Raw genomic sequence first — 23421 nt, 5'->3', positions numbered from 1 at the left:
AGGTTAAATAATTACATGTTTGGGGTAATTGGGTCATGGCCATGGTCAGAGGTCACGATTTTAAGTTTTCCAGACATAATTGTGTCACAAATTGTCCAATTTACTTCTTTCTATTTTGGTTTTGGAGCTATGATCCTCCTACCATTGAAGATTGGTAGTGTTCAAAGTCTTGGGGGTCAAAGTCATCTGCCAGAATTATATATTTTCCACCACTGTGGAAAATATATTATCAAAAAATAGTGAGTTACCGTACATGTAATCGTCTGGCACATGATCTTTGAAGTGGAGCAGCCTTGAAAGCTCACACTCATGGTCACCCTTTTTTCCCAAAGTGGATCAATGCCCAGAAAAGTTGGAGCTCGTCTGGTGTTTGTTCTATTTAAGGGGCAGGGGTTGTTGTTGCCTAGAACCACTTGTTTCTTCTTGATTGGTTATACTGATTAGAACTGACACTGTGATCACCAGTGTTGCTAGATTTTGTGAGAGAAACAAGCAACCAGGACTACGAAAATCCCAAAAGAAGTGACTAGGCCACATGAGCACTTACATACATGATTGGATACTTGAAAATAGCAGATCAACAAGCTCACAATACGTTGCATTGCGTTGTGAGTGTGTAGATTGCTATTTTCAAAAGATTTTTTATTTTTTATTTTATAAGTTTGGAATATTTTTTAAACTAAATATTATCAGATGGGAAAATATTGATGAAAGCCACTGGTTTACAATTACAAAAAGGAAATAAATGCAACAGAAAAACAAGCCCAAAGTCGTTTATATTAAGCAGACATGGCAACTTTGCATGTGAGGCGAGCACTGTGAAACATGACATCAATGAGTTTCTCTGAGGAGGTATTCTCACCTGGCCGGTGGAAGTGTTGTGGTGAGCGTGATACTGTGGGAGTGTAACCATGGCGATTATTCATTGTGGACGTTTCAAACGATCCCTGGGTTTTGGATCTAGACATGATGATCCTCTTCAGATCATAACTCTCCTTAAAAGAATAAAAAGACACCCACACAAGATAAAACATTTGTGCAAATCATATTAGCATAAATCATTTCCATATTATTTGGGGGCCAGTATGATGGCATACTGTAAGTAGTATACAATATTTAATCAATTGTCCTCTTTTACAGAGGTAAACCAGAAGTTTCTGAATAGTGGTCTTCAAGGGACAAGAAGTGGCCGCACACGCTGGTAGCCAAAGTGCCAATATTTTATTATAGTACTCAAACCAATGTTTCGGCAGGTAACTGCCTTCTTCAGGGTATGATACCATACACAATACATAATCCATACATGAATGTTGCTTTATTCATTCTGCTTCCTGTAATAAAATGTTGGCACTTTGGCTACCTGTGCAGCCACTTCTTGTCCCTTGAAGACCACGTCCAGTTCAGTTTATTCTCCCGTGGACCGGCACCACTACATGGACTTTGGTGTGCGTATCATTCTCGTGCATAGTGTTAATCTAGAAGCTTTTACTTAATTTATTCAATGCCAAAAGCAAATATATTGAGAAATTAATAAAACTTACCTCTGATGATGGAGTAAGTGTTGATGTCCTTTGTGACTGAAACAAAAATAAAATAAAGAATTATTCTTATACATATAAGAACAATGTGACATAAATATATGAGAATCTAAATCAGTTGTTTTGACTTGGATGGTACCTCTACACTAGGGCTGTGCCCCCACACTCCGTTTTCCTTGCTGTCCAATGCAGATGAGTCCTTCTTAGAATCATAGGACATCAAATCGGGACGCTCTATGTCATATATAGCCTTGACTCTGGGAATGGCTGCTAAGTCCTTGTAATCAATTACTTCTTTGTCTACTTTTGCCTGTGCAGAGAAGAGAGGGAAGAGATGGGAAAGACAAATACAATGACGGGCAAAGGTTAATTAGGGCAGGGTGAGGAGTCAAGGGTCACTGCCCAGTGCCACATTTGTTGGATTTTGGCATGAAACAAATAAATCACATTAATCATGTTATTGTAAAGCATTTTTGTAAAAAAAAATAAATAATTTTGAACAAACACATTTTCACACCTGGGTGTTATCTAGTGTATGTCTGGGTAGCTCAGTAGATTCTGGTTTTGATCCCAGGCACCGCCAACTCAGTGTATGAGTAGCATGAATTGACTAAGTTGTGCAAGACTTACCACTGTGGTAAATACTGGGAGCTGATGGTAGTGTTGTGCGCCACCTCGGCAATCCATCTCTCAGGCGTATTGAAAAGGTGATAGACACACTCGTTCTTGGCTGATACCGACAATAAACCACCTATTTACTTACACTTTCTGAGCAGACACTACTTGAGACACTAATTGATATATATACTAATTGATATACTGTATATATATTTAAAAAATCACACCCGTGTGAACTGAGTGGTGTAAGGTCTTATATAGCCTGTCTGACGTAATGAAATCATGTCTGACGTAATGAAATCACACCCGGGTGAACAGGGTGAACATAGCAACCATGCTCATTTTTTCTGCACAGACTAACAAAGCCAGTTGTAGGAGTGGTTTACACCACTCAAAAAGCCAGTTGTAGGAGTGGTTTATACACCACTCAAAAATATATTACTTTTACATTAAGACAACTATAATTCCTCAATCAGTCAAGGCAATATTGATGTTAATCACATAATGTTGACTTTAATAGCATTTGAAGAGCCAGTTAAATGTTCTTTGCGACTTCGCTGTTATTGTTTTACACCTACAGTAGCTCAATGTCAAACAGGAATCTCCTGAATTCTGCCTCTCTGATATGAAGGAAGGAAGGAAGGAAGGAAGGAAGGAAGGAAGGAAGGAAGGCACTTAACCAACAAACCAGTTAGCCATTTAAAAACAAAAGAAAATCTTTTTATTTTCAGCTAGAATGACATGCCCAAAACTGGGACAGCAAGGTTAAAGTGGTTAATTGTGTTTATTTATTTAATTGTGGCACAAATGATCCACCATAATATGGCAATCCCCAGTGTAATTCAATAAATGAAATGAACATCAAATCAAGCGCATGGTGAATTGTACTGACATGGAAGACATTAGAAAGAACTTACATATATAGAGTGACCAGGAAATCCAATGCTTGAGCCTGGTCTGGAGTTCTCTGATGAACTTCTGGTAGACTGCAAGAAAATTACTTGTGTTAAAATGAGTAACTGTAGAAGTCCAGTTATGATGAAGTTGGATCTGATGGAGTGTACTGTACAGTACAGTACAGTACACCCAGAACATGATACTCCCTCCTCTCTATCAGTCTCATTCTGTATTCTACAGCTACATACTGGGCCGGGACTTTAACGCGTTAATTGAGATTAATTAACTACAGAAAAATTAACGCGTTAAAAAAATTAACGCATTTTAATCGCACTATTTTTTTCACCGCGGAACGTTGTCACTGGACAGTTTTCAGATGGACCGGCGCACCACCCAGTTCACCGAGTGAAGTGTCCGTTGTTACAGGGAGTGGAAACCACCCCCCTTTAGAATGGTATGCCCCAGCAGCATTGGGGGAACAATAACACCACCAGACAGTTCACCAGACCGGGGGAAGCCGCTGAGATCACTTTGCTTGTCCCCGTGGATTGGAAATAGGATTTAAAAGGCTATCCGATGATAGCGTGGATTACAGCACAGTTGTGTGCAATTATTCAATAAAGAATTCGCATATCACCGAAGACCGCACCTCGTCAAGCCTCCAGTATCGGCTCGATGCGAAACATGTTGCATGTTGCCTAGCCTGGAAGCTAACGTCAACAACAGTAGCTCTGGTCCTTAGCGTAGTTAGGACTCAGGAGGAGTTCTATGGTACTTAATTTGATCCTTTCCCCTCACACCCACGGAAGTGCAGGCTGTGCAGCCCCTCGTTTTTAGCACAAAAAATATGTGAAAGCCTACTTTCCTCCTTCTAACACTATGGATCAGAGCTAACGTTATTCCAACTACCAGTAGCAATTCAAGGACCCGACCAGATGACATGGTTTCTAACTAAACGGTTATGGCCAAATAAAATGTAAAATCTGTTAATGGCTGTTACTGTATGTCCACGGAAGAAACACAGAGGTGCTTTCTTATGGTCATGTCACATATTTGCTGCACCAAGCCCCCCCCCCCCCCCCCAACCCTGTGGAATGCATTCCCCAAACTCTCAGAAACATGCCCCCACCATCCAAACCTTCAATATTGCTTTCCCCAGCTATTTCATCTATTTAATTTCTTAGTGTTTTTCCTCTAATAAAGTTGTTTTTGATTTATCATGTCCCCCTTGTAAAGCATTTTTGGGTACTCAGAAAAGCTCTATATAAATTATTAAATTTGAGATATTATTATAATTTATTACCCCTATTATTACTACAAAAACAATGTTTTATTGCTTAAACTTATGTATTCACTATTCATTGATTCACTAGTATACCAAAATCCATTTAAAAAAATAGCTTTCTCACTGTTCTCGGGTCAAATAATGATATGCGATTAAAATGCGATTAATCGAGATTAATTAACTACAAAGCCTCTGATTAATTAGATTAAAAATTTTAATCGAGTCCCAGCTCTACTACATAGGCAAACAAACAACAATTAATCAACCCCCCGTAGGTTTGAATACTATTGCAATGCTACTGGTTAAAGAAAAAAAAATGGCCCATTCTCTTTTTTTCTATCTGCATCATTACCACTTGACAGTTTCCAAGACCCAGTTTCAACTAGTCTAGATTTTCTTCCTGTATGTCCTGAAACAAAGTCAGGAGGAAGAGTTGGCAATGCAAGACTATCATGCTAGGGACAGCCAAGTCCTGGTTTAATGAAAGGACACAATCACATACATCCTGTCATGCAGCGCATTCCGTTACTTGAAATGTCACTTGCTGTCAAAAGACAGTTGTCTGCTGACATTTCCAATAATGATTGCTGAACTATGCTGAGGGTCTTTCTTTCACAGTTTGCCAGATGTGAACAAAACGCCATGTACCACTAATTGAAAACAAACTGACTGATGATACAACTCAGAAATAGACATTCTCTCAATAGAACAACAGCGTCAATCAAAAACAAGAAACACACACTAGAAACAAACACAATGTGTTTTCTACAGCGTTCCACAGCGTGACCAATGATGCCATGATGGTGAGCTAGACAGGTGTTTACACAGTAAAATGTGCTGTACATTACTGTTTAGGAAGGAACAACACCAAACATAGCACTTTTAACCATGCCACCTGGCTATGTTTTCCTTTACTGCGTCATGTGTAGTGAATAGTGATTGTTAGAAGGGTGGTTTGTGTGACAGCACAGCAACCAATGAGAGAGAGCTGAAGATATTGACTGGTTTGATTATAAGAGAACTCAAAGTGTTCTTATGTTGCTTTCAAGCAAGTGGAATAAGCTCAAGCAATGACCGTACAGCCTGTTCACTCTGGAAGCAAACCTCAGGCCTTCTCAGACCTGTAGTTCAGATGAGGGGAAAAAGAAATCAAGGCAGGGTGTTTTGGATCTGTTGGACTGGGGCATCTAGAAGAGGAGAAACATGTACAAACATGACATTTTCACTGCTAATGTTTAATGTACTTATGGACAACATGTTCAGATCAGTACTATAATGTAAACATGGAAATGGTTAGATGGGAATGTCTTAGGAACCTTTCAATAAATATGCATTGTCTTTGATAATAAGTTGGTCAGTCATTATTAGAGATATTTATATTACTAATATTAGAAATGATTGTCCTCCCATGCAATAATACCAATATATCATATTATTTAACACACAAAAACAAAAATATGAAAGTAGTAGTACAAATGCATTCAGTGTTCATACGTTTTATGTCAACACTGGTTGACTGAAGCTAGCTCACCCTGTATCGCTCTTCAGTTCTGCTGTTGCTTCTACAATCTGGATGCCACACTGTGGATCCTGTAGACAGAGGGAGAATTAGACAACATAAATATATACCCTGAAAACATAAATACTTGGAGTGTTTTGTAATCCTCAACTTCTTTGCACAATTTGGACCCCACTCTCAGATAAAGGTGCTCTGCTGGCTATGGGATAACATATCAGTCAAACAGTGAAAACAGCCTCGCACTCGTTTCTCTTTCCAAAGAATGAATCCACAAATGTTTAATCCACCAAGCCCCTCAGGGTAACCACAGAGGACAGAGTTTATATCACAGTGTGTTGAGAAGTATTTAGTCAAAATTCTATGAAGACAGTATGCTTTCATCATCTTTCAACTTTTTGAAACGTGACCTCTGTAACAGACTTCAACCAAGAAGCAGTCGAGTCAGCCAAGGCAAAGACACAACTCAGTTCCAGAGAGATAAAGCTTGTTATTCCAGTGTCAAATAAGACCTCGCACTCATATCTGGGAGGGAGACAACAGTGTGTCAGGGTCAATGGGGAGAAATCAACTCTGCTCCCTAACAACATGGGAGTGCCCCAAGGGTCGGTACTTGGACCGCTGCTGTTCACCATGTATATCAACGATCTTCCAAATACCTGTCCAGGCGTTAGCTGCCAGATGTATGCTGATGACACTGTCATCTATACATCTGCTAAAATAGCCAGCATGGCAGCTGCGCAGCTGACACAGGAACTGGAGAACATCTCAAACTGGCTAGAGTCGTCACAATTAACTTTAAATGTACAGAAAACAGTTTCAATGTGTATCTCCATCCGCAGCAGGCCTGCTGCGGACACCTTTGAGGTATGCATCAAAAATGAAACTCTTGCTGAAATGAGTGAAGTAAAATACTTAGGAATAATCTTGGATAAAAACTTAAAATTTGAAAAACAGGTAAAGCATATATGCAAGAAGGTTAAACCAAATCTAAATTGTTTTCGTCATATTAGAAGGGACTTATCAGCTAAAACTGCACAGCTGTACATGCATGCTATGATTTTCTCACACCTAGCATACAGCATTACAACATGGTCACAATCCTCTCAAACTGTCTTAAAACCAATAACATCAATATACAAAAAATATAAAAATCATGGATCAAAAACCGATGAGATGGCACCTCTGTGGTATCTTAAAAAAACACAACCTTTTTACGTTTGAAAATGTTGTGTTTTTTTCTAATATCAAATTGGTTTTTAAATGTTTACATGGTCATGTTTCACCTCTGTTCTCTGGACTGGTTGTTAGACTTCCGAGCTCTGGTAGAGCAACCACACGAGCCTCAACAAGTGGTAACTGTATTGTTCCCAACTCATTCGGACAGTCTGCCTTCTCAGTAAAGGGAGAAAACCTATGGAACTCTTTGCCTACGGTTCTAAAACTAGAGACGGATGGTAACGTGTTCTACAGAGGACTCAAACTATGGTTGAAATCAAATCAACTGTGTTCACATGTATAGCTTGAGTTACTAGAGTGATTATGTTTACTTGTGTATTTGAGATTATGTAATGGGTACTGTAATTTTGCTGTAAATATTATTAGAATGTATAATGTTTTGTATTTGATTGGGTGTTTTTTAAACTAAATTGTATTTTTTAGAAAAGTCTCCTGTGGACAAGTGGTGAAAATTAGCACATGTGCTAACACACTGTAAATGATGCATCTACAATTTGTACAACTGTGCAATGAGCAATGCAATTGTTATGTCCATATCAAATAAATAAACATAAACATAAACACTCTTCACACCCACCTTGCAAGAACATTTCCTCTCCTTCTCTGAATGCGTTGTTGCATCTGCTGCATCTTGCACAACTTGGGTGATAGTGTCTGTCTCCTGCCTGCAGATTATAGTACAAATAAAACAGTCCTCTGATGAGTGCATGGATGACATTACATGTGCAAATTCACATAACGGCAAGAAATAGATGAGGAAATGTGCAAACAGTCTTTGAAAGGTCTGCACTGAGTCTGCGTACATCTCTTTACAAATTGGCACATTGCATAGAATTCTGAGCCCAGAACTCCGGAATTGAATTGCAAAAATATATAATGAGGGAGCTTGGGAGTGAAATGAGTTCTCTAAATCGTGGACAAAACCACCTCAACACCCACATCCACCCAACAGCACACCAGAAACTCCTCCAACAGAGAGGATAGATATTAAGAGAATTTTAGGGTGTATCTACAAAAGTCATATTGCCAGTGTCCTACCACAGTCTGATGCAATGCTTGAGAAACGCATGACTTCACCCAGATGTGACCCTACGTCACCCCTTGTTCGTCATGTTGCCGTGGTAATGTACAACAAGACATTTCCTCTGGTAAACAAACCGTTCAGGAAAGAGATTCCTCCCTCAATTTGGATATATTTCATGAGCTACTCATTACTGCAACAGATTTATGTCACAATGTTTCATTTCATGTTTAACGTTAATTTAAGACAGGCTCTGACAGTCTACGTAAAAATTCAACAGACTTCAATATACAGTACAGTAGCTCCAGCTCCACACCGCTCATTAAGTGCAGTGCCAGAAGAAAACGGAAATAGTTATCTTTGTTAAAAGCAATAAATATCCTTACCCTCAGACAGAGTATGCATCAACTGTGTCACCACATCTACAGTGAACACAGCTGTTTAACATATACCAAAAGTAATACATTGAAAGTTATTGTCATAACAAAAGCACACTAGAAAGTAGAAAAAAATATGAAACCATGCAATATTCCATACAATCTGTAAAAAAAAAAAAAAAAATCCTACCTCCAACAAGCAGCTTGTGTTCGACTAGAGTATGTCCATTTCCAGAATGCCTCTTTCTCCAAAATAAGAATCTATTTCCCACAACCACTCCCCTTTTTTGGCCTGTATCACATTCTCTATGGCCCCTTTCAATCTACTGTACCTTTCCTCTCCCCCTCTATACAGTATATAACAGACCTCTAAATCACACTACCATAGCACTTCTGAGTCTGTCAACAGATGCGTTCAGTATCAATGACAAGGGGGAGGAGATCAATTCTGTCTAAATTCTGCTGAACTAGTTTTGGAATATCTACAAGTCTCTTGTTAGATGTCCAACATGCTGCCATAATATCGGATATGTATAAAAATGTCTGAATGCTACGCATGCTTGTGGTTGAGAATATGTAAAAGGGCAAACGGTCCATCTCCCAATGGACTATCGATGCCAGATGTTTTCAGACACAAGGAATGGAGGGGCTTGGCTACATGACAGCATCTAGGCCCACCCCTCCTCTGAAACAACATCCACCAGTATTTAGTAATGTGTACAACATGCTGGCTTCATTTTAAAATACCACGGTCTGCTGGTCATTTCCATCAGTCATTGGATTTAGTCAATTATATGAGTTGAGCCACACGTCCAGAGGAAGCTATGGAATATTCAGAATATTCAGTTTATTTAACCAGGAAAGTCAAAATTAGATATAATTTCTTCTTCAATGGAGACCTGCCCAAGAAAGGCAGAACAGTCATACTCCATAAAAATGCAGCTCTCTGTCATCGTTTGTTTTAAAGGAATATAATCATTTAACACATGATGTTCTTTATATTTCTTATAAACAGTGGTAAACTCAGACTGTTTGAGAGGTACCAGGTGCTTGAGGTGCTTGAGGTGGGGCACCAGCATGCAGACAATTGTGTGGATTTATGATGAAACCGTTCCAAACCCTGGTCAGGGGCAGGGGTCGGGCATTATGTTTTCTCCCCTGTCCATCCGTGTGTCTATGAGAAGCTAATCTCAGACACAGCTGCACAGAATGGCATAAAACTTTGCCAAGGATTAACCTCTATTCCAATTGCTCTAATCAGCCTCATGGTGGTGCAACGGTGTCCATCCAGTATTCCGATGCATTCCCAAGTTGCGTCGTTCCTGAGTCCAGTACATCTAATGCCCAATAAAAGGGATCTCAGTGTAGATCAGTCAGTGGCATAATGCTTTACAACAGTACATGACATGTTAGACTGCCTCTGAATCGGACTGTGACAGTGGGAACTGGGAATTGCACAGCTTGTTTACAAATTCACAAATTCACAAAAAATCTGTAAATATCCAGGGCTTTTTGTATTAACCACTTAAAGGGGAAAACCACCCATTTTCAACATTTTACTATGTCATTAATACACCTTAGAGCTGTTGTGTGGAAATAATAAAAAAGTCCCCCCATTCTGTTTCCTAGAAATGTAATTATGAAAAAAATCATTAACATGGTGAAACGCATCTTGATGACATCATCAAGATGTGTTTCACCATGTTAATGATTTTTTTCAGACCACTAGTTCTAGGAAACACAGAATCGGGGGGACTTTTTATTATTTCCACACAACAGCTCTAAGGTACATTAATGACATAGTAAAATGTTGAAAATGAGTGGAATGCTCCTTTAAGCCCTACTTCAGTCGTACAAGGAAGAGAGAAAATAGATGAACTACTTGCCACATTGGCAAGTAGTTCAAGTAACAGGTAACAGGGTTACCACTGTTGCTTCACAGCAGGGACCCGGGTTCGAAGCCCGGCAAGGGTGTGGAGTTTGTATTTTCTCCCTGTAATTGCGCTGGGTTTACTTCCACACCAAAATATATGCATGGCATGCTACTGTAGGTATTTTCTGCGATAGGACCCTTGACCTAACCTGACTCCGCCAGATGGGGCAGCAGAGAGTACACTGGGTTCCCCCCTCCTGCTCCCATCTGGGAACTCTCAGGCAGACTTGATGAACGGCCACAAAACGGCCTGGCCAATCAGCAGCAGCTTCTAGCAGCTTCTAGCAGCAGCTTCTAGCTTCTAGCTGCTGCTGATTGGCCAGAGTCAGGTTACCCTTGACCATGGTACTACTGGCAATCCCTGAGCGCTGCACAGCAGTTGCTCACAGCGCTCCTTAGGAATGGTTACATGCAGACGACAGATTTCCCCAAGGGGACAATACATTTTTAAAGGGGCTATAGTAAATATATCCATTTAGCCCAAATGTCTAACTGTACCTGTTTACATTTCTGTCTAATAAAGTATTCAATCAATCAATCATGAAATTTCTCTTTTTCATAGTTTTTGGTCTTTTGTTGGGATCTGTGATGTTAGCCTGGCGCAGCCAAACTTCATCCGCCCCTATTGCATATGCATATGCTCACGCAGTGCAGCGCAGTGGTATATTAGTATCGCAACGCGAGGCTACTGTGATGTCCCTTCTATCAAAAAAGAAAATTCTTTAATTTAATTTGATCATGTGAAGGTCTGGCTATTTCCCACCAGGGAGAGAACATTTGATCGCCCACCTATACAACCAGGAGGTACTTCCTGCCATGAAATGTCCTTTTAGTCATTTATCCGTGTATAACTTTCTTTAAATTTCTAAGTGAATCTCTTAGCTTCGCCAGCATTGGTGTAAATAGACTGACTGGTACATCTTGATCACATGGGTCTAGATCTCATGATATATATTTTTTATTTTTTGAGGGGTTCTACCCCTCCTATGTCCAGCTTTTAGTGTGTGTGCACAAACTTTGTCCTACACAAACATTAAATTCCCATTGACAATTAATGGACAATTTTGTTTCATAGTGTCAGCAAATTGACAGTGATGATGATGTACGATGATAAGAGTGTGAAGAATCTTATGGAACCATAATTACACATAATTCACATAATGGCTATATGTTTAGCCATGTGTTGCAATGTCCTGTTTAAAAACTTGGCATATTCAATTGTCACCTAAAGATAAGCTGGCCTTAGTCCAGTAATAATGTACCTCAAACTGTACAGTATGGCCACCATTGATATCCTATTATAAGGCAATATTTTCTCAATTTTAAGTAGCACGTGACATGTCAAACTAGGGTGTTTTCATGATGCTGAATCCATTCCAAGCATTAGTTTTGCACAAAAAAACTCCTTGGGCTAGAAACTGCCATAGCCGTCTTGACAAATGTGATGATGTCAGCACAAGTTGCTATGGCCAAATTTAGTGTTTTTGTGCAAAACTAATGCTTGGAATGGATTCAGCATTATGAAACCCCCCTAGTTTGACATGTCACATGCTACTTAAAGCATAAGGAAATTTAGAAATTATGGCACCCCATTGATCTCTTATAGCATCTCCCTTTCCTGCATGCCACCAATGCTTTGATCTGGCCTATGTTTTTAACTTTGTTCTGTGTAAAAGTATACTGTATATTAGTGTGGTGACTATTAATTGTAATTGTAACTCTGAAATGTCTCAGTCTTACTGGCCGTGTCACTACGGTGCGGTCAGAGCCCGTGGGCCTCCAGGCCTAAGGGGAAGCTCTGCTGTACTTTATTTTGTACTTTGAATAAATGTTAGTTTTTAAGAACTCCATTCCTCTGGGTTTGTTAGTTTAAGTGGTGTTTAATTTACAACAAGCGCCCCTCACTTCACACGGGTGTGATTTTTGCACTGGATGTTTGCATTGGATAACATCAATATCAATGTCCCGAATCTGTCTTCAGATTATGGTTTGCCAGACACACTCAGCTGCTTCTTGATGAGGTGACCGACCAGGATCTGAGGACGTTGCATATAGTTGTGGAGAACCTCATTGGAGCTGTTCACCTGGTCTCCCTTTAGACGATCCAATATTGTCACACAGACCACAGCTGCTCGTAGACCACTCAGTTCGCACATGGCAGCAAAGACGGTAGACTCCATCTCAATGTTGCGGACTCCGGCCTCGGAGGCTTTGGCCAAGTACTCTTGTTTGTCCTTCTCCGTGTAGAAACAGAACGCGCCATCCAAACGGGCTTGGCCTTCGTAGAAGTCCATGGCACACATGGTGTTTCCAATGACCGTGTCAAACTGGTTCATCTCCTCACCGCACCGGAGGAGCTCTTCAGCCAGGCCATGGTCCAGATTGGTGCTACGGACCACCGTCTTCCCCAGGATCACCTGCTCGAACCTGGGCATGAATTGGGCATCCACAGCCTGCTTGGTGACCACAACAGTGCCGGGCTCAAGACCTATTCCGCCTGAGGTTCCAATGCGTATGACTGTAACATCTGTGCAACGTGCATGATGAAGGAGCTTTATAAGCTCATGGAGCATTATGGAAGTGGATGGGACGCCTATTCCATGGCTGACCGAAAGCACAGGGCCAACTTTATACATGGCATAGCGGTCGGTCCCTTCACAAATATTCGGGTAGTTAGAATCGGGGTCCTCCAAACCGAGCACACCAGCAATGTACTCGTTGAATTCCTTCATCCTCAGAGGACTTCCCGCAACACACACAAATTTGACATCGCCAAACATAGCTGGTAAGTTGTGAGAGGAGGTTCCAAGATTGAAGTGGTAAAGTACGTCATCTTTCATGGTGTCCAGGTGTGGGTTGCTTAAATGAACCAAAGACGCTTTACGCTTATCATCATTTGAGGCCATTTTACTTGTTTTTTCCTTGGTAAAGCTTATAGTAAACTATTCTTGAGAATATCATTTAATTTATGTTTTCCATGGGTCTGTCCAAATATATAGGGATCTCCGTATGCTGGTGTCAGAGAGTCTGACCATGCAGTGACATCACATACATCAGCCGGCACACACCAGAGAATGTGCGCGTGACGCACACAAGCTACACTCTGCACTGCGCATACCTCACTTTGTTGCCATGGCATCAGCAAACAAATCAGTCAGTTCCATATAGGGGCACAAAGGGGTAATGCCCAATATACTGATGACATCAGGGATCTCCGTATATGGGCATAAAAGGGACAAGGACTGACGCATACAGAGATCTCCTTATATGAGCATATCAACATGCCCATATATAGGCATATACTGATGACATCAGGGATCTCCATATATGGGCATAAAATGACAAATGGGCAAAAGGGACAAGGACTGATAGATACATAGGCCCAGGCTCTGGATAGGCCTACAGAAATCTCCACATATGAGAACCGTCCATCTGGTCGACTTCAAACGTGCCATGCTCGTTAGGGATGTGTTTTTTTATCCTGATCCGATTCCGATCATTTAAATTTTAATATCTGCCGATACCAATTTTTCCAGATCCGATATTTATATTTTTGTTGAGGGGCGCTAGCCCCTCCTATATTCAGCTATAGTGTTGATTTTTGTCCTAACACAAACATTAAATGCCATTGACAATGAATGGAGAATTTACGTTATGTGTCAAGATCACCGATGTCATCAGTATATGCCCATATCTTTTCTTAGCGATTAAAATTACTTTTTCAAAGAATCTTTTATATCAACGAATCTCATACTAGAATGAGAATGACAAGCTATTCTTTCACATAACAAAAAGGTATTCCTCCCAAAAGATGATTCTATGTCATTATTCACTCTACACTGGAAACAAACTTTTTCTTTCTGTAAAGATACATGTACATGGTAACAATACTAAAGCAGGAATGAAAATGAGGTAGAATCATGCTGCCACAAAACCGTTTTTTTAAAAGGTTATTCTTTTCCTTTCTTTTCTTTTAACAGTGTCTTTGACCAAGCTTCAAACTGGGTAGAATCCAACATCCACAAGTTGAAGAAAGTCACACAATAATTATAACATAAAACAATACTGGTAAGGAATGGTAATTAAGGCATGGGCTGGGGGGGATATGCATATTTTAGAAAAACAAAACCATGAACTTCAGGTATCAATTCAGATATAGGCCTAGAATTTCTGAACTGAACTCTTCAACTTTGACATTCACATTGATGTGGTTTAAGGCAGCAGGAAACATGTCTTTACCTCTAGGACTTTCCCTGTGATAAAGTGCTGGCATGCATCACATTGTACTCCAAAGTGGATCTGGTAGTCTCTCTCGCAGTAAGGCACACCATCTCTGAGGGAGCACAGGGATTTACAGAGTAATGTCACAAGATGTCCTTACAACAGTATATACCATATGAAGGGGCTGTGAATAGAATAGAAAGGCTGGACGCAGACTCACTTGCTGATGTATTCTCCACTCAGCTCTTTGCCACAGGCTTTGCACTTGAAGCAGCCCAGGTGCCACTGTCCATCCAGGGCTAATAGGGCCTGGCCATTCTTGATGTCTCTACCACAACCTGCACAGTCTAGAAAAGTCCAGAAAAATTCAAATTAAAAGTAAAAAGTAAAAATAATAATGAGGAAATTAGATAAAAAACAAAAATGCTCACATAATTTAGATATACATACACCAATACTCAACTGGAACATGTTGTTTAACGACTTTAAACCTGGTGCCTCTATTTTGGCAATGTCATTATTGTAGGCAAGAACTTTCAAACTTTTCAGCGTTATTAAATTAAACTTAAAAGTACGTAAAATAGACGATCTACAATGTCCCGCAACTGTGAGCTGGTATATAGGCTATTTTCATCTACCACTGCAGTCAGACTCTTAGTAATTCTACACAAGTTTATTTGTTGTTATATAAAAAATATATTTTATTCAAAAACGAAACCATTAGAATAATGGTAGCAGCCTAAATTCCTTGTATAGCCTTTTACCAGTAGATGGCATTACAAGTCTAATACTTGTACTTTCTAGTAGAGTTAATAACTGTGTATTCAGCATTTTGGTTTAAGGACTACAAAAGGTGTATAGTTTGATATGTGCCCATAATTATAGACTGATAGGTAATTATATACTACTGAATTCTACCAAATGGTAATAGGAAGATTATCTTAAACCACATCATAAAGAACTGCAGGAAAAACTGCAGGAAATCTCAGCATTTCAAAACCAAAGACTTATCTGAGTCTTTTATCTGATAATCACTTCCCCTTCTGATTGAGCATTTCCACTGAGGCATGCTACAAAGAGCCCATTGAGCTCAACAAGAATGTGCTTGTGTGCGTGTGTGTGTGTCGTGCGTGCGTGCGTTGCGTATACGGTAGATGAGTTAGTATCTCTGTGGTTGGGGCCATAATAGGAGAGCATCTCTCAGCCTGTTTGTTCAACGCATTTTGACAGAAACTGCAATTTAAAATAGCTAATCTACATGCTCCAAAAGACCTACAGATTTACATTTTCGGTGTGCGACACCATCGTACGATGGAGCTTAAATTAGGCATCAAAGGTGGACTTTATTTCATTGCTTGCCAATTAATCCAACCTTTATAACAAATGGGATTCTGTTAGTTAATTAAAATAAACGAAGAGCCTCACAGCCTGTACAGTTCAGTTACTATCTGACAGCTGTTGGTGCTGGAGACATTTCCTATTCTTGGGTTACTCTGAGCAGTCATTTGTGTCTTGGCTACCTCTGTTATGGTTTCCTGCACAGCTTCCAAAAGCCAACACACAAAACACCAAAACCTATTATTTCCAAAGTTTAGAGAAATATTTGTAGGTCCTTTCGTGTCGTTCATGGTTTTGCTATTATCATTATTATTGCCTTGTTATTTTAAATGATTGCTAGAGAGAGACCCTTTGTAAAAAGTCTGGGTTTCCAAGGCTATTAGTTTTGTGACTGAGAACTTGCATAATCCCTACCATAATAATATCAAGGTAAAGTGTATCAAAGTGTCGACGGGCAGAGTCATAACTCTCATTGACCTACAGGGATCAATGGAGACTTACCTGATTTATGAGGTAACAGATTCATGTTGACCTGGAACTGGTAAAATTTTTACCTGTAGCAGGTAAACCTACAACAGGGATCTGTACAAGTTTACAGGGTCCCTGTTGAAGTCTTTTGATGTATGATTAATTATACTTTTTTTCATATTTTCTTGACTGAAATTCCCTTGCACACTTATTTTTTAATCAATGCCCTGTTGCTTAAAATAGCAGTGGACAAGCTCAGAAATTCAGCACAACCCTAGCACAAATTTTGACACTATTGCATCTGAGCAAACTCAAATAAAATCTGAATTAAACTGAAAATGATACAGACCACTTGTAATATACATTTTTAACACAAATCTAAACTGGGAATAATGACATACAGAAACATAAAACATATCCCCCATGACTTTTAAGGAGGATAGTTATTCATCTGCGAGTCTGGTATCCGACACTGAAGGTCTCTTGAGGCAGTGGTTCTCAAACTTTCAGGCTGCAACCCCCCAAAATAATCAGTTTGAACTGGGCGCCCCCAAAATAATAGAGTCCAGTTGAGGCATTACATTTTGTTTGACTCGGTTCCACAGACAAATATTTTGAAAATAGCAGTCAAGATCTGCTACTTTGGCCAGTTCTTATTGATTACATTTGATGCAGTAATGGTTTATTTTTTTCTTTCTTTCTTTCTTTCTTTAAAAGTCCTTAAATTGTCACTTCACTATTGTCTGTTTGAAACACTCACTGTGTGATTTGATGTCTTTTGGGGTGGGAGACATGGTCGGTTGGACACAACAATGGCAGAGGCAGTCCTTTCCAGTGAACGTGACACGATTCCCAGCAGGAAAGGGCCGCCTGTAAGTGCAGACATAAAGACCATATTCATATTCAATATTCCATATTGTTGGCATGCACTTATGTTATGTTTGCATATGTTCTGTTCTTTTTTTTCCTATTTTTGAGTGGTGTAAACCACTCCTACAACTGGCTTTGTTAGTTTACGTGTCTGTCTGTCTGTCTGTCTGTCTGTCTGTCTGTACCAAAAAAAATGAGCATGGTTGCTATGGTCACCCAGTTCACACGGGTGTGATTTCATTACGTCAGACATTACGTCAGACCACAGCTGATCAGTCTATATAAGACCTTACACCACTCAGTTCACACAGGTGTGATTTTTATTTAACCTGTACATCACTTTTGAGTTGAGTTGACGAAATTACTTTTACATCTTAGCTAGATGGAGGGACTGCTTTTTGTGCCCTTAAAAATATATTTTTTATGTAAATTGTAAAATACCATTTTAGGATTCAGATTTTTTAAGGATTTAATTTAAACATACATGTTGCACACTGGACATTATTTGTGCCCACACATATCCTTACTTGCAGAAGGTGCATACAAAACAGGCAGGGTGATATGTCTTTCCTAAGGCTGTGACCACTTCCCCCTCCACAAACTCCCCACAGTTGGTACAGCGGGTGCCATGGAGCCTCTGGTAGTCCACCGTACATAAGTACTCCTCATTCTTCACAAAGAAGCCTCCACGGGCCAGGTCACTTCCACACACTACAAGTACACAGAATCAGATTGATTGAAATAGTAACACACTTGACACACATTACACAATGTAAACTCTTCTCAGCTGTACCTTAAATTGCTTTAAATTCTAATTACAGTGCTTGGGTGTGGTGAGTTAACATCATTCAACCGTATCATATCATTTCAAATCCAGAATAAGTGCATATGGATCCAAAACATTGTATTATTCTTGGAATACTCTGAACGTGTGTGAGACTGCTATCTGTATGTGAACATGTCATCTGGGTAGGAGTGAATGTACTGTGTGTGTGTGTGTGTGTGTGTGTGTGTGTGTGTGTGTGTGTGTGTGTGTGTGTGTGTGTGTGTGTGTGTGTGTGTGTGTGTGCGTGTGTGCGTGTGTGCGTGTGTGTGCGTGCGTGCGTGCGTGCGTGTGTGCGCGCGCTCTGTATACAGTAATAAGGCCACGTCGGAGTGTGTCCCTGCGAGCGTGTATTTACAAGCATAGATTTAGAAGCACTGACTGACCCTATATGATATCAGTGCAATGACAGGTTTTTGGCAGCCACAGCTATCTCTCAGCTTGTCCAGAGTCATTTGATAGTGCTCGTTTCCGGCACCTTCCCTCTAAAAAGCCTCCGTCCTGACACAATAGAATGCACTCTGACGCCAGGGACAGAGTATCGTGGTTCTATTCCTGTCTTATTGTCGGCGAATCACAACGCAGACTGTGTATGTTAAAGCTGCTATTATTTTTAAGATTGAATAAAGCTGGCCTATTTAAAGAATAATAATGAAAACTGTCATCTCTTGGCTTTGCTGAAGAATGCACTAAAGAAGCCATGATGTGTAACAACACAATACATTTTTATGAACTCCAGAAAAGTTATCATTGCTATTGTTGTTTTATAGTTTTTGTTGCTATTGTTTTTCTCCCATTTTCTCCTCCGATTTCCAACTGAACTGTGGGACTAAGATGTTTTAGCCAAAGATAATTCTTGGCATATGAAGACAATTACCGACAGGAGACTGATCAAGCCTACTGAAATCAAAAACATTTTTGAAAACAGATTTTCTTTCATTTTCAATTTCAAATGAAACGCTCCATGAACAGAATTGGTGGAGCAGACAAAATCATGTCATTGTAAAATGTCTGCAGGCTTCACGGTCTGTGAAAAGCCTCCATTGTGTTCTCTGAAGCCGTAAACAGCATCGCTGCGAAATTAAAGAGGTACAACACAAGAGGGCTGTCAGTGTATATTAGCAAGGACAATTGTTTGTCTCTTCACAGCACCATAACCCTGCCTGTACTGAGGACTATCCAACACTGAGATGTTCTCCTTGCACCAGGGTGTTTGAGGTCAGTAAAGTGTGTACTGTTCCTAGACTGACCACGCTATGGACCAGAAGGTTTAGAAATGGCCTGATGATCTCAACCTTCATCAGCCATCATGTGAGTGATGAACCCCACATGATGAACTCTACTTATTTTGGTACTGTACCCCCTGCCTTCCCTCTAGCCGCTCGTCACCCTTAGGCCAACATTTCCACTTGCACACAAAAAGATATCTTGAAATAAAAAAGAGGATTACCATTGCTTAATAATTGCCATTAGGGCTGGGAAGGCTCCTGGCAAGGACATGAAAATGTTTAAATAGAGCTGAACCTACTAGTAGTCCATATGTACCGCACATTACATGAACAAAACATAATGTCACATTCATATCTATCTTTTGATTTATTTGAGTGATTATTAGGCTACTATTTGGGTGCTCTCGATCGATCGCTTTTGAAAAGCATGAAAAAACATGGCTGCTTGATAAACGATAAAGCCTGAGCGACAGTTTAACACGAACCTGCTAGCGTTGTATCCGGGGATGCATAATCAATGCTGTATTTTGAAAAGTCATACCGTCGTGGCGTCGTCATACTCTATCGATTTTATTTGCGCGGCCCTAATTGCCCCGTGAATCTTGCAGAGTGCTTTCATGCTCTCTGGAGGATGAACCATTTGTGTGAATCATCGACCTTTTGTCCAGCACCACCCTCAGACCTAGTGTGTACACTGTACACATCACCTAAGAGGCAAATTGCAAGATGAACCCTACTGATCTTGGTGGCCATATGACCTTTTCAGGGGTTTTTTTCCCTCCCAGCAGTGGATCAGGAGTTAGAACAGCTGCCTACAGTTGGAGGCCATCGATATTGTCCTTTTCTTTTTGCTGAGGTTTGCGTGATCTGCGCAAAAGGACAGTTAACCCATTTTGGGCGGGAACCCCTTTTGGTGTTTTAAACATTATGTTATAATTTAGCTATTGAAAAATAGCAGATCTACAAGCTCATAGCGCGCCACCGAGTGGCGCGCTACGAGCTTGTAGGTCTGCTATTTTTGAAAAATCGTGAAAATATTTATTTCAGAAAACTGGAGGATTTAGAAGGATTTTTAAAAGTTTTGAGGTCAGGCCTAAATGGGTCAAATGATAAGGGACAATATCGGTGGCACCCAACTGTAGGATTCAGAAGACTCTCAGTTCGATCCCAGCTCCTCCAGGCTTCAAAGCCGAAGTGTCCCTGAACAAGACACTGACGCACTAATTGGTCCCTGTGCGCCCCGTGTGGCTGTAGTGTACACTGCTCCTAATAGGATGGGTCAAATGCAGAGAAGTACTTGCTGTTGTTTATATGTGATAATCCATATAATATACAATAATTTACCCTAATTATTATTTATTATGGCACTAATACACTTAAGTTGTATTTTCTTCCCCACTAGTGAGAGTGTGGGGCTATAGGGTACGCAATGTTGGTGATGGTTGGTACAAACCGTTTTATTTCTGGTTGGTTGTAAGGACCAACACAGCCTCTAGGCACTGCTAGTGGGGCTTTTAGAAAAAAATAAATTGTAGTATTAAAGGGTTAGTTCAGATTTCTGGACTTAAAGCTGTAGGAAATAATTGCCATTAATATAGTGGTTGCAAAGGTATTAATTGATTGCCTGAGTCCCGTGGTGGGAGTTCTGGTCTGGTTTTGGTGAATATTAAGTAGTTCCAGGCATTTGGTGGGGGCCATGCATTAAAAATGAATGATTCCACAAAACTAGCGTCATTTGTATTGTTGACCTATTTCAAAATGACCAGAACTAGCCTACTTAATATTCACCAAAACAAGACCAGAACTCCGACCACGGGACTCAGGGTTAGGGTTAGTTAATATCTTTGCAACCACTATATTAATGGCAAGTATTTCCTACAGCTTTAAACAAAAAATCTGAAATAACCCTTTAAGCTATTAGTGCCTTGTGATTTTGTTCTTCTGGTGGGCATTATTTATATAATGAGCAAAATAAGATACATAACATACTCTACAAGCCATGCCACACAGTAAGACTACTCACCCTTGCAGGTAAAACACTTTATATGGAAGTGTTGGGACTGCACTCGAAGCGCCTCTCCCTTACACGACTCCCCACATCTGTGACAAAGAATGTGACGCTTCTCTGCTGGGCGGTATCCATCCTGTGCCACTGGACAAAAGGAAGGACACCATCTGTATAATATAGTCATAGACAGTAACAGGAAAGATGCGATTCCTAGCCAGTAGTGCCTTTCACCTTACCTTTCATGATAATCTGCATAGCAATGAGAAACAGTTACAATTTATACACAAGCCACCACTTGTACTGTAGGCTATACCATGTTGGCGTTCATTACAAATTTGGTGAAACTTGTTGAGACGGGTGCATGAGGATTGAGGAATAATGAAAAATAATCAAAACCAAAGATGGAGTTTGATCCACCGTCCACGTCCAACCACATTATAGTAGCTCTCTCTCTCTCTCTCTCTCTCTCTCTCTCTCTCTCTCTCTCTCTCTCGCTCCCTCAGAGTCTCTCTCTCTGTGATCCATACTCGTTCTGCCTCAGCAGCTCATTACAATGATCCCACAGAGATGTGCTCCTCATTGTGTTTACATAACCGAGGTTAATGTGCAAGCCTGCTGCCTTTCCCCCTCTTTTTTGCATGCAAGCGTACACATACAAACATGCACGCACAACAATTATCAACAATAACACGCACAAATACACATGCTCACACAGTGAGGGCATTGCTATATAAATGTTCTGAGGCCTGCAGGCTGTTCAGTGGCCTCTCCTGCCAAAACGACCAACAGGTCGTAAACACGGGCAGCATATTGTGAACTCTCAGCTTCGAAATTAATTCTAACTTCACAAATCAACAGTATATAAATATTATTCATAGCTCCTTTTGTACACAGTACAAAGTGTTAACATATCCAATTGTAAAGCCGAGAGTTTACAAAAGTAACACCAACTTGACCGTTTGATAACTTTTGTATACTCTCAGAGTTAAATCAAAACTGAAGATTTTACTGTGTGTGTATGGCAGTGGTTCTCAAAGTGCGGTCTGGTCCAGGGACTCTCTGGGTTCCTTGAGGGGGTTCCAAACGGACCCTTACAGATCTGTAACAGAGTTAAGGGGTTGAAATAAAAAAAACATTGGTTGAGAGGATGGTTACATTTTTGGAGGGGTCTTTCCTACCGCACCTCTCTATCTCTGTGGTGTTTATAATGGCAGGCGGTGGATGCCTTCATAATCTAATCACTGCCCACTTGAAAGGCCCTGAATGTGATTAGGAGAGGAAAGAATGTGGCACACTGAAGAGCGCTCCGACCTCCTCCCCACACACACGCACGCACGCACGCACACATTATGCAGTCGGTCTGTGATAAATGTTCAACCTCCCTCTCTCGCTTTCTCTCTTTCTTTCTCTCCGTCTCTCTGTCCCAATCCTTTGTCATTCCCTTCCCCTCGCTTCCACATCCGGATGCACCTTATCTAAGGTTATCTGCTGCAGTCTGGCTTGTACAAGGTTTGCTGGAGTCAACACCTGTTAATTAATTGCTTGGCTCCCATAAATTCCTAAATGGAATTCAGAGATGTATAACAGACGGCCAACTTTCAGTGGCCAACTAACAGTGGCCAACTTACTCAGCTGCAATAGCCATTTGTGCTGAAAATAATTGGCCTCTTACGTGGGAAGGTGTTCCCTCCGCACTGGCAAACTGCAAGTAAGATCATTTTACGAACGTGAAGTTTATTTCTTCTTGCTAAGAAAGTATTATTGGTATGTGGGCCTCTTTGTGTACCCCACCCCTCAAGAGATTTGTTGCCATGGTGACACGCAAGTACCAACAAACTAGATTAAGAGGCCTTGCATTCCTAAATGTTAAGATAAAGGTTCATTCCAGCCAGTCACACACAGTAGAGTCTATGGGGTTAGCTCCATCGCACTCCAGAGTTAACAGGTTTTTACTGTGCACGGCTGTGGAGATCTACACAATGCCAAGCCTCATGGATGAGTGCTGTTTTTCCATCAGGGAAGTACCTTGAAAAACATGGA

At 40.5% G+C, this 23421-nt stretch overlaps 2 protein-coding genes across 3 annotated transcripts in view; both read right to left on the bottom strand.

Annotated features, from left to right (window-relative positions):
- Positions 1 to 23421, bottom strand: part of LOC306915535 (actin-binding LIM protein 1-like) — a 36072-nt gene that overhangs the window by 9600 nt on the left and 3051 nt on the right. For both annotated transcript variants that reach the window (XM_079492912.1, XM_079492913.1), the window contains exons 2-12: positions 21397 to 21525; positions 17849 to 18032; positions 17212 to 17321; positions 14866 to 14992; positions 14664 to 14757; positions 7671 to 7758; positions 5870 to 5928; positions 3074 to 3142; positions 1678 to 1848; positions 1542 to 1577; positions 863 to 995 (exon numbers count right to left, since the gene is read on the bottom strand). In XM_079492912.1, the coding sequence (XP_079349038.1) occupies positions 863 to 995; positions 1542 to 1577; positions 1678 to 1848; positions 3074 to 3142; positions 5870 to 5928; positions 7671 to 7758; positions 14664 to 14757; positions 14866 to 14992; positions 17212 to 17321; positions 17849 to 18032; positions 21397 to 21525 (1200 nt within the window). The remainder of the gene's footprint in view (positions 1 to 862; positions 996 to 1541; positions 1578 to 1677; positions 1849 to 3073; positions 3143 to 5869; positions 5929 to 7670; positions 7759 to 14663; positions 14758 to 14865; positions 14993 to 17211; positions 17322 to 17848; positions 18033 to 21396; positions 21526 to 23421) is intronic.
- On the bottom strand, positions 12407 to 13291 carry LOC306915911 (uridine phosphorylase 1-like; the record flags this gene model as incomplete). The annotated part of the gene is made up of 1 exon (XM_079493581.1): positions 12407 to 13291. Exon 1 carries the CDS (start codon positions 13262 to 13264, stop codon positions 12407 to 12409), a length of 858 nt encoding a protein of 285 aa, XP_079349707.1. The 5' UTR covers positions 13265 to 13291.

Source organism: Electrona antarctica, assembly GCF_951216825.1.
Source record: "Electrona antarctica genome assembly, chromosome: 22".
NCBI lineage: Eukaryota > Metazoa > Chordata > Actinopteri > Myctophiformes > Myctophidae > Electrona > Electrona antarctica.
Note: the sequence above shows the minus strand (reverse complement) of the source record. Positions and strands in the feature narration are given on the sequence as shown.